This window comes from Leguminivora glycinivorella, chromosome 8 (genome assembly GCF_023078275.1).
Source record: "Leguminivora glycinivorella isolate SPB_JAAS2020 chromosome 8, LegGlyc_1.1, whole genome shotgun sequence".
In the NCBI taxonomy this organism is placed as follows: Eukaryota; Metazoa; Arthropoda; class Insecta; order Lepidoptera; family Tortricidae; genus Leguminivora; species Leguminivora glycinivorella.
Genome location: NC_062978.1, coordinates 11,163,073 through 11,177,554, shown reverse-complemented (window position 1 = coordinate 11,177,554; position 14,482 = coordinate 11,163,073). Strand labels below are relative to the sequence as shown.

At 37.0% G+C, this 14,482-nt stretch overlaps 1 protein-coding gene across 2 annotated transcripts; it reads right to left on the bottom strand.

Annotated features, from left to right (window-relative positions):
• Positions 1-8,821: 8,821 nt before the first annotated feature.
• Positions 8,822-14,283, bottom strand: LOC125228838 (lipase member H-B-like). Of its 2 annotated transcripts, none has more exons than XM_048133526.1 (6): positions 14,265-14,283; positions 13,257-13,335; positions 11,830-11,987; positions 11,071-11,318; positions 10,205-10,550; positions 8,822-8,929 (listed from the first exon to the last, which is right to left on the bottom strand). In XM_048133526.1, exons 4-6 carry the CDS (start codon positions 11,255-11,257, stop codon positions 8,878-8,880), a joined length of 585 nt encoding a protein of 194 aa, XP_047989483.1. In that variant the 5' UTR covers positions 11,258-11,318; positions 11,830-11,987; positions 13,257-13,335; positions 14,265-14,283; the 3' UTR covers positions 8,822-8,877. The 2 variants fall into 2 exon arrangements, with proteins under 2 accessions (XP_047989483.1, XP_047989481.1); XM_048133524.1 differs by lacking the exon at positions 14,265-14,283 and adding an exon at positions 13,567-13,621.
• Positions 14,284-14,482: the final 199 nt, after the last annotated feature.

Genomic DNA, 14,482 nt, shown 5'->3' with positions numbered 1-14,482 from the left:
CTTGGAGTAACATCTCGAGATTCTCAAGGGGTTGGATACCGGCGGCATTCGTTAAAGTATTTATATACAGTAAAGCGATTTTGGGATTAGAACAAAATACGTTCAGGTGATAAAATGGATAACAATCCGAATAAAATGTGAAAAAATAAGATGCAATCTTATCCGTAATATCCATTACGCCGTGTCTTGCGTGGGCGACGGTCGCGCGATGGTCGCGCGACGGCGATGCGACGCATACGAAATCAAACCTTATCGCTATGGAAGTAGACGATGCGATGAGACGCGACGGCGACGGCCGCGCGATGGTCGCGCGACCGTCGCCCACGCAAGACACGGCGTTAGTGTTACCTATTAAATGTTACAATTTAAATAAATAACATAGTCGTTTAATGTTATGTTTTAAAACGTTTTTAATAAACACGATTTGAAAAAAAAACATAGGTCATAAAGAAAAAGCGATCAGGTGGCGGAGTCAGGAATGGTGCTCAGCTTACCTCTACACCTCCCGACCGTCGATCGAGTTGTCCGTCCAATATTCGTTCGTTTAAAAATGTATTTAATACCTATCTCCAATTGCTAATTCGAGTCCAAAAAAACTACTACGATGTTGCCACTGCAATAAAATGTTTGTAAAATAGTATAATCCTTTTTTATAAAAACACACGCCAAGATAAATTATTTTATTTCAATCAATCCTTTGATTTATATATTTAATAGTCTTTTATTATTTACATAAATACTAGGTCGCTAGATTTTTTTTTCTTTTTTTCCGTGATTTTTAGTTGTAAAGTTGGTATTGCGCTTGTATCACTTCAGGTATCAATAACATTTGGTGCTATATTTTGCGGTATAGAACAAACTATTGATGATATAGATATTGTGACCAATTTTTTATACATATATTTTACAATTAGCTAATCAGCGAAATAGTGTATAGTGGGCTTTATGGTTGCCACGGCCGCCATTGTTTTGGAAGCGGCCATGACACCATGGTCTGTCAAACTGTATTTGAATTTGACATTCTTATTTGACGTCTAACTTCTGTTCTGATTGTTTGAATGTTTTTTTTGCTCCGTGGTGATTTTTTGCCTTGTTGAGTTTTTGTTTTTTGTTAAGTTTTTGTTTCCTGTTCAGTTACTGTTATTTCAAATCGTTGTTAAGATTGTGTTGATTGATTGTGTGATGTTGATTGTCACAAATACACGAAATATAATGCGAATTACCAACATTTATCATTAGTGGCGACCGGTGGAACTAATTTGACGTATGAGAATCAAAACAAAAAAAAACTAAAACGAATTTTAACTTCACAATTTTATCATCAAGTATTCTTACTTTTTACGACTTTGGATTTCTTACGTGCCAAATAAAGAATGTAGAAGGTTTGCGAAACCTGAAAAGTATTTTGACAGTGACATAAGTGACATTGACAGCTGTGACATTGACGTATCTGTCGTAGTTTTTTTGGACTCGAATTTAGCAATTGGAGAGTTAGTCGTATTTTCGTGCCATAAATAATACACTTAAACAAAGTTTATAGTACATATATATTTATTGTCTATTTCCGAAATAAAGAGATTGCAACAAATCGTCACTACTTTTACAAAATCTCGTATCTCACGCTGTTCCTCAAAGTTAAAACGCAGTAAGTCTATATGCATTCCATACATACTTACTACAATTTTCTTTTCATTGACAGACGAAGATACAAGTTTTTTTAAAAGTAGTGACGAAATATCGTAATAGAGAGTAGATGTAAAATTATCTTAAAGTTTAGTTAGTACGTGACTAAACTCATAAAAAGATCCGAACTCCGCATAGTACCGAAGCATCAACTCAATTTAAAAACTATAGTGTCTGAATGCCACGCTTGGAATTGTTCAAACTTCAAGCGGATTAAGGCACCTTCCTGATACGACGCAATGCGTCACAATCAATATTGAATGTAGTTGCGTAGTTTTCAGTCAAATATTTGGCAATAACTTGGCTACCGGTCTAAACCCAATAAGGCTTAGTTAGTTGTCCTTCGGGTTAAAAGGTCAGATAGAAGTCGCGTCGAAGAAGGATGATGATGATTTAGCAATAAGTTATCTATACAGCAAAGGGTGTTTAAGAATTATTACGAAACAACTGTCTTGTCCTGGAGTTAATTTTTTGTCAATTTCTTTCAGGTAGCGACTGAACGTTCAAGTGATGGTAAAATCCTTTGAACTAATTCAATTCAAGAAATAAAACTATGGAAACGGATTATATCATAATGAATTTACAACTCATCCCGACGTTTCGAGCACTTTACAGCGTTTGTGGTCAACGGGTGACTTGAGGAAAAAATTACAATGTGCAAAAGCTACCCTACATACAAGAAAAATGAATCAACCATAAATAATATAGATTTTTAAGGTTGGTTCACACACTGTTAAACAGCGTGTTTGTGTGTTGTGTTGCTATGTGTTATACGCGATATAGTCCGTTTCTATAGTTTTATTTCATGAGTATCTATCACAGTAACTGAAAAAAATATTAATTCAAGTTGTTCTTGGGTTCCAGTCCCAACAGACACCGTGAATTTTTCCACATTTAATTTTATTTTAATAACCTAACCACAAAAATAAAATTTTGAAAAAAACCCCGACCGCGACATAGTGAACCGATTTTCATGAAACATGGCTAAGAACACTCCCGACTAACTCAGCTTTCAGACAAAAAAAACTAAATAAAAATCGGTTCATCCGTTCGGGAGCTACGATGCCACAGACAGACACACACACAGACAGACAGACAGACAAACAGACAGACAGACAGACAGACAGACAGACAGACAGACAGACAGACAGACAGACAGACAGACAGACAGACAGACAGACAGACGGACAGACAGACAGACAGACAGACAGACACGTCAAACTTATAACACCCCTTCGTTTTTGCGTCGGGGGTTAATAAGCTAAACAGCATCGTTTTCTGACATTAATTCTGCTGAAAAACCTGCTGTTAAAACCTGAAAGTCATTACGGATCATAAAATATTTGGTAAGCATTTAAGAATATTCCTATTGAGGGGGTGCTTCTACAGCATTGATGAGATATTTACTTGTACAGATTAAACTGATTTATTTATTATTTTATTTTATTTTTTGAATCTTAAGAGGCCTTACTCCTAAAGACGAGCGTTTTTTGCAAAATGGAACCTTTTTCATTCAAAATTATAAAGAAACTATAAATGATTATTAAAAAAATGATAATGTTCCTAAAAGTACATATCTTAAGCTAGAAAGTCAATTGGTACTACTTTAAAATATGTCTTTTTATACTTCCGAAAAATCAGTTTTTTCGGAAGACGTTTTCAAATTTCGTAGTGGGATAGCTCGTTTAGAATCGTGATTGTGCTGTTAAAAATGTTATTTGGGGTAATAAATGATCACAATCCTATTTGTTATATCCTGTACGAGTTAGCTAATACTTTGACATTTTAAGATTTACTTGAAATGGTGGATAAATAACCTTCCGTATCTTATCCTAAACTAGAACTTCTTATTGACCTATAAGAAAAAAATCATACATATAAGACATACCTTTCTGTCGATAGATATGTTTTTAAAACACCTAAAATTCGAATAAAAGACACTGTGCTAACGCGAGCCCGCTCAGTCTGCGCCGAGCGCTCGAAGACAACGGACCTGCGTTTGATCGTCCGGCGCACCTAGCTTTCGTAAGCAGCTCGATAGTTCCGAGAAGTGCCGTAAACTGCGACTAAACAAATCTTGATCCTTTTTACACCTTATGCAATTTTAGCATTCGAGATGCTTTTCATATGATTTTGGATTTTAAGTTATACGTGAAGTTTGTTGAGAGTTTGAATTATTATTATATTTTGGGACCAGGATGAGGTTCTGGTTCTCATGATGATGGAGTCAGGCAGGAGATGTTCAACAGAACTGCTATTCTACTTATCATAACTCCACCATGTTTGGGCTCATTAGATTTGGGCTGATGAGCACCATCGATCTAGATGAGGTCCAAGGTCTCATGATGGAGTCAGGAGGTGGTCAACAGAACTGCTATTCTCCTCATCATAACCCCATCATGTTTGGGCTCATTAGATTTGGGCTGACGAGCACCATCGAACTAGATGAGGTCCAAGGTCTCATGATGGAGTCAGAGGTGGTCAACAGAACAGCTATTCTCCTCATCATAACCCCATCATGTTTGGACTCATTACATTTGGGCTGACGAGCACCATCGAACTAGATGAGGTCCAAGGTCTTATGATGGAGTCAGGAGGTGGTCAACAGAACTGCTATTCTCCCCATCATAACCCCATCATGTTTGGGCTCATTAGATTTGGGCTGACGAGCACCATCGAACTAGATGAGGTCCAGGGTCTCATGATGGAGTCAGGAGGTGGCCAACAGAAATGCTATTCTCCTCATCATAACCCCATCATGTTCGGGCTCATTAGATTTGGGCTGACGAGCACCATTGAACTAGATGAGGTCCAAGGTCTTATGATGGAGTCAGGAGGTGGTCAACAGAACTGCTATTCTCCTCATCATAACCCCATCATGTTTGGGCTCATTAGATTTGGGCTGACGAGCACCATCGAACTAGATGAGGTCCAGGGTCTCATGATGGAGTCAGGAGGTGGCCAACAGAACTGCTATTCTCCTCATCATAACCCCATCATGTTCGGGCTCATTACATTTGGGCTGACGAGCACCATGGAACTAGATGAGGTCCAAGGTCTTATGATGGAGTCAGGAGGTGGTCAACAGAACTGCTATTCTCCTCATCATAACCCCATCATGTTTGGGCTCATTAGATTTGGGCTGACGAGCACCATCGAACTAGATGAGGTCCAGGGTCTCATGATGGAGTCAGGAGGTGGCCAACAGAACTGCTATTCTCCTCATCATAACCCCATCATGTTCGGGCTCATTAGATTTGGGCTGACGAGCACCATTGAACTAGATGAGGTCCAGGGTCTCATGATGGAGTCAGGAGGTGGCCAACAGAACTGCTATTCTCCTCATCATAACCCCATCATGTTCGGGCTCATTAGATTTGGGCTGACGAGCACCATTGAACTAGACGAGGTCCAAGTTCTCATGATGGAGTCAGGAGGTGGTCAACAGAACTGCTATTCTCCTCATCATAACCCCATCATATTTGGGCTCATTATAAATATGTGGAAGGTCGTTAATAATAATAATAAATGGAAAAAATGTTTTATTAGGGTACCCCTACATATAAAGAGGGGGCAGATATTTTTTTTCATTTCAACCCCAACGTGTGATATATTGTTAGATAGGTATTTAAAAATGAATTAGGTTTTACTAAGATCGATTTTTGATAATTTTCATATTTTCGGAAATAATCGCTCCTAAAGGAAAAAAGTGCGCCCCCCCCCTATAACTTTTGAACCATATGTTTAAAAATATGAAGAAAATCACAAAAGTAGAACTTTACAAAGACTTTCTTTGAAAATTGTTTTGAACTTTATAGGTTAGTTTTTGAGAAAAATACGGAAAACTACGGAACCCTACACTGAGCGTGGCCCGACACGCTTTTGGCCGGTTTTTATGTTATTTTAATACTTTTCTGTGCTATTCATACATTGTCACCCTAGGGGATTCAGTATTGACAGCTTCTTTTTTTTCTTTCTGCATATATTTCTTTCCGCTTGTAAGTTTATTGTAAATAAGACTGCTTGCACTTACATTGACATTATAATTACATAATGCTATTAAATTAAATCTAATGAAGCGTTGTTTTATTTCCTAAATCTCAAAACCCTCTAAATCGAATATGTATGTATAGTAATGAGCAAAAATTTTACCGCAGGCTTTCCAAACCGACGATGTTTGATCAGCTACTTTTAGAACGAACATGTACATATTTTGATTTTCACCCTTTAAATTTTAAAAACATTTTAAAGTTTAAAATGTTTCTAAGACGCAATGTTTTGCAAATTTGGTCACGCCAAGCACAGTTAAACTGTGGAATGAATTGTCGCCAGCGGTATTTCCGGACCAATGCGACCTTCAAACCTTCAAGAAAAGAGCGTACATCCATCTTAAAGGCCGGCAACGCACCTCCAACACTTCTGGTGCTTCTGGTGTCCATGGGCGGCAGTCATCGCTTACCATCAGGCAGCCTATCTGCTCGTTTGCCTCCTATCCCATAAAAAAACGTTTAATATTTTTTAAGAAAAAAAAACCGCCGCCTTTCGGGTTCTGGTGAAAGCTACTTGCGAATGTTGGATTATGTAGAAATGTGTAGGTATTTTTTAAAACTGCTTTTAATGCTTTAATTATTTGATGGCAACACAAATCAATATACGTATAACGCTAAGGTTTGAGGAGTTTCTCAATTCCTCATGAATCCGATTATAATAAATCGAAGCTTGACAAACTTTGACTTGAAAACTCAATATGCTTAACAAACATAACTAAATAAATGTCACTGTTCTGAACTTAAATGCATGCTTTTCTTACAAAAATACCAAAGTCACTATGAGTGTGCCGTTCAGATTTGAGGAGTTCGGTTCTGACCATCATCAGCAGTTCCACTGCACCAAATGTCACTGTTCTGGACGTAAGTGCATGCTGTTCTTATAAAAATACCAAAGTCACTATAAGCGTGCCGTTCAGATTTGAGGAGTTTGGTTCTGAGTGTTCTGACCATCATCAGCAGTTCCACTGCACCAAATATCACTGTTCTGGACTGGACGTAAGTGCATGATGTTCTTATAAGAATACCAAAGTCACTATAAGTGTTCCGTTCAGATTTGAGAAGATCGGTTCTGACCATCATCAGCAGTTCCACTGCACCAAATGTCACTGTTCTGGACGAAAGTGCATGCTGTTCTTATAAAAATACCAAAGTCACTATAAGCGTGCCGTTCAGATTTGAGAAGTTCCGTTCTGGCCATCATCAGCAGTTCCACTGCACCAAATGTCACTGTTCCGTACCTAAATGCATGCTGTTCCTTTAAAAACACAAAAATCACCATACGTATGCCTTTCAGATTCGAGGAGTTCCCTCGATTACTCCAGGATCCCATCATCAGAACTGGGTTCTGAGAAAAATGGGACCAATCTGTATTCATATACATTCAATTTTTTTTTTTTTTTTAATCGGTCCAGTAACAACGGAGATATCGAGGAACAAACATAAAAAAATGAAAAAAAAAATAAACATACAGACGAATTGAGAACCTCGCCTCAAATCTCTCAGATTTGAGGCGACGGTTAAAAAGTGACACATCATGAGCAGTTCCAATGCACCAAATGTCACTGTTCTGGACGTAAGTGCATGCTGTTCTTATAAAAATATGAAAGTCACTATAACTGTGATAATTTCCGAAAATATTAATATTATCAAAAAAACCGGCCAAGAGCGTGTCGGGCCACGCTCAATGTAGGGTTCCGTAGTTTTCCCTATTTTTCTCAAAAACTACTGAACCTATCAAGTTCAAAACAATTTTCCTAGAAAGTCTTTATAAAGTTCTACTTTTGTGATTTTTTTCATATTTTTTAAACATATGGTTCAAAAGTTAGAGGGGGGGGGACGCACTTTTTTTTCCTTTAGGAGCGATTATTTCCGAAAATATTAATATCATCAAAAAACGATCTTAGTAAACCCTTATTGATTTTTAAATACCTATCTAACAATATATCATACGTTGGGGTTGGAATGAAAAAAATTATCAGCCTCCACTTTACATGTAGGGGGGGTACCCTAATAAAACATTTTTTTGCATTTTTTATTTTTGCACTTTGTTGGCGTGATTGATATACATATTGGTACCAAATTTCAGCTTTCTAGTGCTTACGGTTACTGAGATTATCCGCGGACGGACGGACGGACAGACAGACATGGCGAAACTATAAGGGTTCCTAGTTGACTACGGAACCCTAAAAACGATCTTAGTAAACCCTTATTCATTTTTAAATACCTATCCAACAATATATCACACGTTGGGGTTGGAATGAAAAAAAAAATCAGCCCCCACTTTACATGTAGGGGGGTACCCTAATAAAACATTTTTTTCCATTTTTTATTTTTGCACTTTGTTGGCGTGATTGATATACATATTGTTACTAAATTTCAGCTTTCTAGTGCTTACGGTTACTGAGATTATCCGCGGACGGACGGACGGACGGACGGACGGACGGACGGACAGACAGACATGGCGAAACTATAGGGGTTCCTAGTTGACTACGGAACCCTAAAAAACAGAAATCACTATTAAACTATTCTCTAATTTTGAAATTAGAGAACTTGAGAGATTTTGAGATTAGGGAACTTGAGTTCCTAACTAAAATTTTCCTAATAAAAAAAAAACAAATTGATCCCGCTACAAACTTTCACTCCCTTTTTCCCTCTACTAGGGGTGTAAATTTTCATAATCGATTCTTATCTCTTCGAAATTTTGTTAATGCAATCTATACAAATTTCGACTTTCTAGCTTTCGTAGTTTCGGCTCAGCGGTGTTGGTTGTTGAATCAATCAATCTTAATTATTGACATGTTCCGCTTTTATTTTAGAATTGAAAATTGCATGTATTAGTTTGTAACATTTTTCTAACACAATAATTTATTGTTAAAGAAATAAATGAAATGAAATGAAATGTTAGTTTGTCGAGAATCTTGGCCTAGCGAGTTTTGCGAATTTAAACGAGTGGCACCGAAACTTCAGCATATTCATGTTCTATGCCTACTGGTGTGTATTTAACTCTCCAAAAATAAGTACGTTTACAAAAATATGGACCATACGGATCTTCTCTATTTGCTTTACAAATCTTTAAATAAAAGATAACATGGAGCACTTAACATTTATTATCACAATTTGTAACGTTAATAAATCTCGAAACGCCTCAGGAGTTGTACGGATACGCTCTGCCCGTATTGACCCGGTAAATTCCAGTTCTGGAAAAGAAAGACAATAGATTACAATTTAAACAATTGCAAAAGATCCTAATACGAAACTTCGGGTTTACCACAAATGGGTTTGAAACCGTAGGCTTAAAATAACACCAAATCTATATGTATACGTATTACTGGGATCTCAGAGACGGCTCTACAGGTCTGGATCAACTACCTATATAACCCCATATTTACAAAAAATCTCCAATACAATAAAATCAAACTAATCTAATCAATCTTCGAAGGCGAAAAATCTTAGCTACGTCTTATTGTTAGGTTCGGCAACGCGCAAGTTCCACTTCTGGAGTTCCACCTCTACTGCTAACCCGTATGCTAGTTTGACACCTGCGTAATGAAAAAAAAAACATCTTTTATCCGATTTTCAATACCACGAGGCGTAAGCCGATAAGTAAACGACGAAGTAAACCTTTAATCAACTAAGTAATTTTTTATCTCCGCTGAAGGCTTCGTCATATCCCATTATAACAGACGTCTCCAATGACCTAGAAACGTCTAGCCGAGCTTATTCAGAAACATGCTGTACAATACCAATAAGATAAGACTTTAGAGACATTAGGTATTTAGGTATAAACGCTCGTCAAGGTAAGCTCTCTTGATATTAGTTTGTCCAATTTTGAGTTTATCTTTAACAAATATATCATTATTATCTTATCTCTATAACAGTACTTCAGCTGATGCTAACATGTCCAACCCCTATCTCTTCCCACCCTAAATTACTTTAAATAATAAAGTACCTACCTCATACAATGAACGTTAGATTTACAATTTAATAAATAACGTGCTGGGTGCTATTGTCACATGGCTTGAAACTGGCATTATATTTTACATTTGTGAATACGCCCCTAAGGTATAATTAACGCCCAGCTAGCCGAAAACGGTCACGTTCATAAAGTCTGTCGTTGAATTCGTCCTGCAAGCGTAGCCAAGATGTCAAATGATCGCATTTTGGTTTGACAGTAGCCCCAATACTTACCTATAAGTAATAAAAGGACAACAAAAGTATGGTATAAGTGACAGTTCATAATCATAGTAATTTTCATCACCTAGTTAGGTAAAATAATTATGTTTTAACAAAGTAATACGGGCAAACTCGAAGCTATTCGAATTTTAATATTATTATGATTGTGATGTTTCGTTTTTATATTTATGGAACGAGTATTAAATACTAAGCGCTAAATGGAAAATTGATTATTCAAATACAGATATGATCCCAGATTTAAATTGATTACTGATAAAATTATTTTACTAGTGACTTACCCAACTTTAAATAAATCATTGGTACCCAAAGACACAGCGGGTGCACCAACACATCGGTTCCTCGTCATTTCCGCAAGAGTTTCACATCTAAGTCCCATCAGATGGCCACCCATATCCAGTGTCGCCCCGAACAACTGCCAGGCTCGGTCGTGGTTACACTGGTTATTGGCACAGCCCGGTTGGCTCGTGCCAGTGTTCGCGAATATGTCCACTGTGCCAATCGTCTCCCTGATGCCAAAAGCCCTTGTGCCAGAATAATCCGTGTGGACGACTTCGACGTAATTAGCGTCGGTGGCTCGTAGACGACGGGAGAATGAATCCCAATTTTGGCCGGCGGGAGATAACCCTGTGTAAAAGTTAAGAATAATTTGTATAAACCATAATTTAAATACCTAACTAAATGTTGTTGTGGTGTTGGTGTTGTTGTTTTCCGCTTTTGAGAAAAGGCCAGGTCAGAAGTACTCGAAACCGACGAGCGTGTATGAGAAACGTTATGAAAGTGTGTGAAACGAAAGTGGTTTGTCAGGATCCTAGTAAATTTAAAACCGTGATCCGTGAACCTACCCCTCTGGGAAACAGGCGTGATTGTATGTATGTAACTAAATGTAATATTTTGACGGTAATTGTTGCAACAGCGTTGTGCCTCCTTAAGGGGAAATTGTGTGATATGAAAGCGAAACGAGTCGACATTGAATTCGCGGCCAGCATGCGTCGAATTCGCCGCGAGTAAGCAACGAACTCGCCGCTTTTGCAACAAATATTTTTGACTTCAACCAGCCAGTTTTAAGACATTTTACAGCTATACGATTCATTAAGTTTAGAATTAATCTTTTCTGTGATAAATTTACCTACAACTAAATTCTCACCAGTTATTCTCTGTACTCGAGCCCGCGAGTCCCTGCTAACAAGACCAGCAATGTGCGCTCCAATGTCAAACCCCACAATATGAACTAGGCTGCGATCAATCTTGTTCGCAGCGCCCAGTTGGACTATTAAAGCGATGATATCGTCGGCGACGAATGGTACGGAGTTGAATGCTGTTGCATAATCCATAGAAGCAACTACAGCCCAGTCTACTAAAATAACTACAGGCCAGGGTCGCTTGTCATAAATGCTGAAAAAAGACCAATAAGAAAGGTTTATTGTTGGGCGCACAATGCAAAGTTGTGATATTTTTTTATTAAAAAAGAAGATATTAAATTATTTTCAGAGAACATATTATATAATTTGCATTATACTGATCTACCTCAAGATCAAGAGTAAGTAATAAAAAAAAACCTCAAGGATGGCTTAACGGGGCTACAAGTCTTCGGAAATCGTCATAAGTAAGTATACTGAGAATTTTTAGCCCTTGCCACATTGACTAGATGACCGAGTGATTTAAGTATTCGTCTGGTAAACGGAAGAAGCTGATAAGAATCCAGCTCTGCACGGGAAGCATGGTCGCGCGATAGACGATAAAATATCAGGCACTTACAAATAGTGCGATAGGGACGGCCTGCTATTTTATCGTCTATCGCGCGACCATGCTTCCAGTGCTGGACACTTGGGGGTCTTGATAATATTTTACTTGTACATGACATTTTATTTCAGTTTAAGTTACATGTCAGACTTTACTAACTTACATGATCGTAGCGACTGTCCAAACTCGCTGAAGGCCGAACTGCCTCGTCCATGAATTACTATAGCGACGTTCTGTGACCCGTCGAGAAGATCCAGATCATCAATGGCTGATGCTGTGTTTACTAAATTAATGTATTCAGTGCCATTAGCAAGGAGCCCCCTGTCATTTAAATTTATATTAATAATAAACATATATACATTTCAATTTTAAAAACGCGTATTGCATATTTACATAATATACAAATACATAAAGTGGTAGTTCATTTGAGTTAACTAGGAGACCCTGTGTTTCAGGCGGGATTGAATAGAGATTAACGTAGGAAATTGGAATCAACTAATTATCTAAGGTACATCCGGGTAAATACCGACTGGGGGCAATTGTAACTCTTCCATTTTTTCCATTATTGTACTATTAAGTTGAGTTCTACATCTACATGTATCCACTGAATACGCGTGCCTTCTATAACCAGTGGACACTAATAATGTAAACATTGTAAAACATGGAAAAAAATGGATCAGTTGCATTTGCCCTCCAGTCGAAATTGTCCCGCTGTATCTTAATTTAATGTTGTTTAATTATCATAAACATATTACGAATAGTGTTGTGGACTTGCCGGTGCGTCATGTTGCCAGAACTCAACAAAAGTGCGGAATGTTGCAGCGTTTTTGCCATGTCAGATCCGATATCGGATGTAAGACCGATATTCTATATATTAAAGATGCCATCATTTACAACTACCTTTTACTTGCTTTCTACATCCGATATAGGATCGGATAATGTCAAACGTTTATTCTATTATATTTATTTATTAATGTGTTATTTATTAGTTTGACACTTGGGGTTGAACCACAGAACTTAATTTAGATAGAAGAAACAAATTCATATATTTGTATAGGGGCCGAGCGTGTCAAATTTTGTACTGAAGTTGATTCTTGCCTGTAATTTTAAATATGTCTCAGGCTCTTGATTGTTCATAATTTTTGCAATTGAATATCACGTAACGAGGCATTTTTTATGTTTTGGTTGACTTCAACTTACAAAAATTGACGCCCGAAAGCTGCAAGCTGCGAGTAAAGACGGACAACTCAGTTGATTTCACTGAGTTTATTTGACACGCTAAGTAGATACGTTTGCTTGATCTATGGTATATATGACATCTGTGGGTTGAACAATGCACATGTAACACTTCTGAAGTTGTCTGCATCTATAGGTTACGGAACCTGCATGCGGGTCATATGCTTGTTTGGCATCGAAGTAGTATATAAAAAAACACTTGTGTAAAGCCATGTTATCCATTTATATCTTCAATAAGATAACACTTTTTTATACGATATTATTTATATCGTACAATTTAAAGCAATGCTCTCAAGAAGCTTGTTCTTGTAATATATTGTGCTATGTCCAGTATATTTGATTGAAGAAGCTTACCACGAGGATACGTAATATCTGTTGAGCGTTCCCAAAAACCGTGATTCAAGTCTTTGGTTCTCACTGTAGCTTCCTGTTACTGAAATAATTAAAAGTATTCACGTCATTTACGCTTTTGAAAATATTTCTTCTGACTAATTAAGTATCGTTTCACGCTATAATCGTTGACTTTAATTAAAATTACTGAAATTAAATCATGTCCTATAAAAAGCAGGGAAAGATCGCAAGTAGGCACTTCAAATTTAATGCGTTTTAAAATCATGTTTCATTGTTTATAATGAAACGTAAAATCCATATTTTAAAAACTTACGAGATATAGCGAGTAAAATAAATGCACACTTTTCAGTCCACATTTTGAACTCTATTAGATAAGAACTATATTTATTTTTGTTACGATTACCTATTTAAATACTACAGATATGGGAGTTAAAAAATATAATCTAAGATTATCCCTTAATCGGCTATTTGCAATGAAATTTGAATTGATAAAATTTGATTGTATCAAAGGAAATAATGCCAAGCGGTAAACATCAATCGCAATATCCATTAATAAATCATGATAATAACATGTTCTGAATAAAGAACATTCCTTCATTTATTTGATTTCTGATTAAGTAGTACCTACCTTTATTTTACGAAATATATCACATGTAATCTTTACAATATTAATAATATGTCAATTTCAGAAAGGTTGAATGATGTCTGATCTGTGTGGTGACACTGGTGACGGTTAAGAATTTCACTACCCCCTTTCTTCCCGTGGGTGTCGTAGAAGGCGACTGTGGGATATGGGTTAAATTGTGGCGTAGGCGAGAGGCTGGCAACGTGTCACTGCAATGTCACAGTTTCGTTTTCTTTCAACCCCTTATTTGCCAAGAGTGGCACTGAAGCTTTAGTAGTTTCATGTGTTCTGCCTATCCCTTTATGGGATACAGGCGTGATTGTATGTATGTTTATGTTATGAATGATTTCACTTTAATGGTTATGTGATGAATAGATTCATACTACCTATCGTAAAATTTTCTAGAAATTTCGATGCAGCATGGTAGATATAAAGGAGTTTAATACACACATTATCTATTAGTTACATGATCAATTAAAGTTCAAAACACTGCTATTAAAACTAATTAACTATTCCAGCTATATTCTGATATAACATGATAACGATGAAATGTATGTCTGTTGGTTGTAATAACCTTCCTAACTTACTAACATTATACCAAAGA

Bases quoted from the DNA above. Each gene is read 5' to 3' on its own strand.
- LOC125228838 (XM_048133526.1), bottom strand. From the start codon at position 11,257: ATGGATTATGCAACAGCATTCAACTCCGTACCATTCGTCGCCGACGAT. The intron at 10,551-11,070 runs GTGAGAATTTAG...ACTTTTACACAG, and splicing joins TCGAGTACAGAGAATAACTG to GGTTATCTCCCGCCGGCCAA. The intron at 8,930-10,204 runs GTAAGTCACTAG...TTTCTTTTCCAG, and splicing joins AATGATTTATTTAAAGTTGG to AACTGGAATTTACCGGGTCA.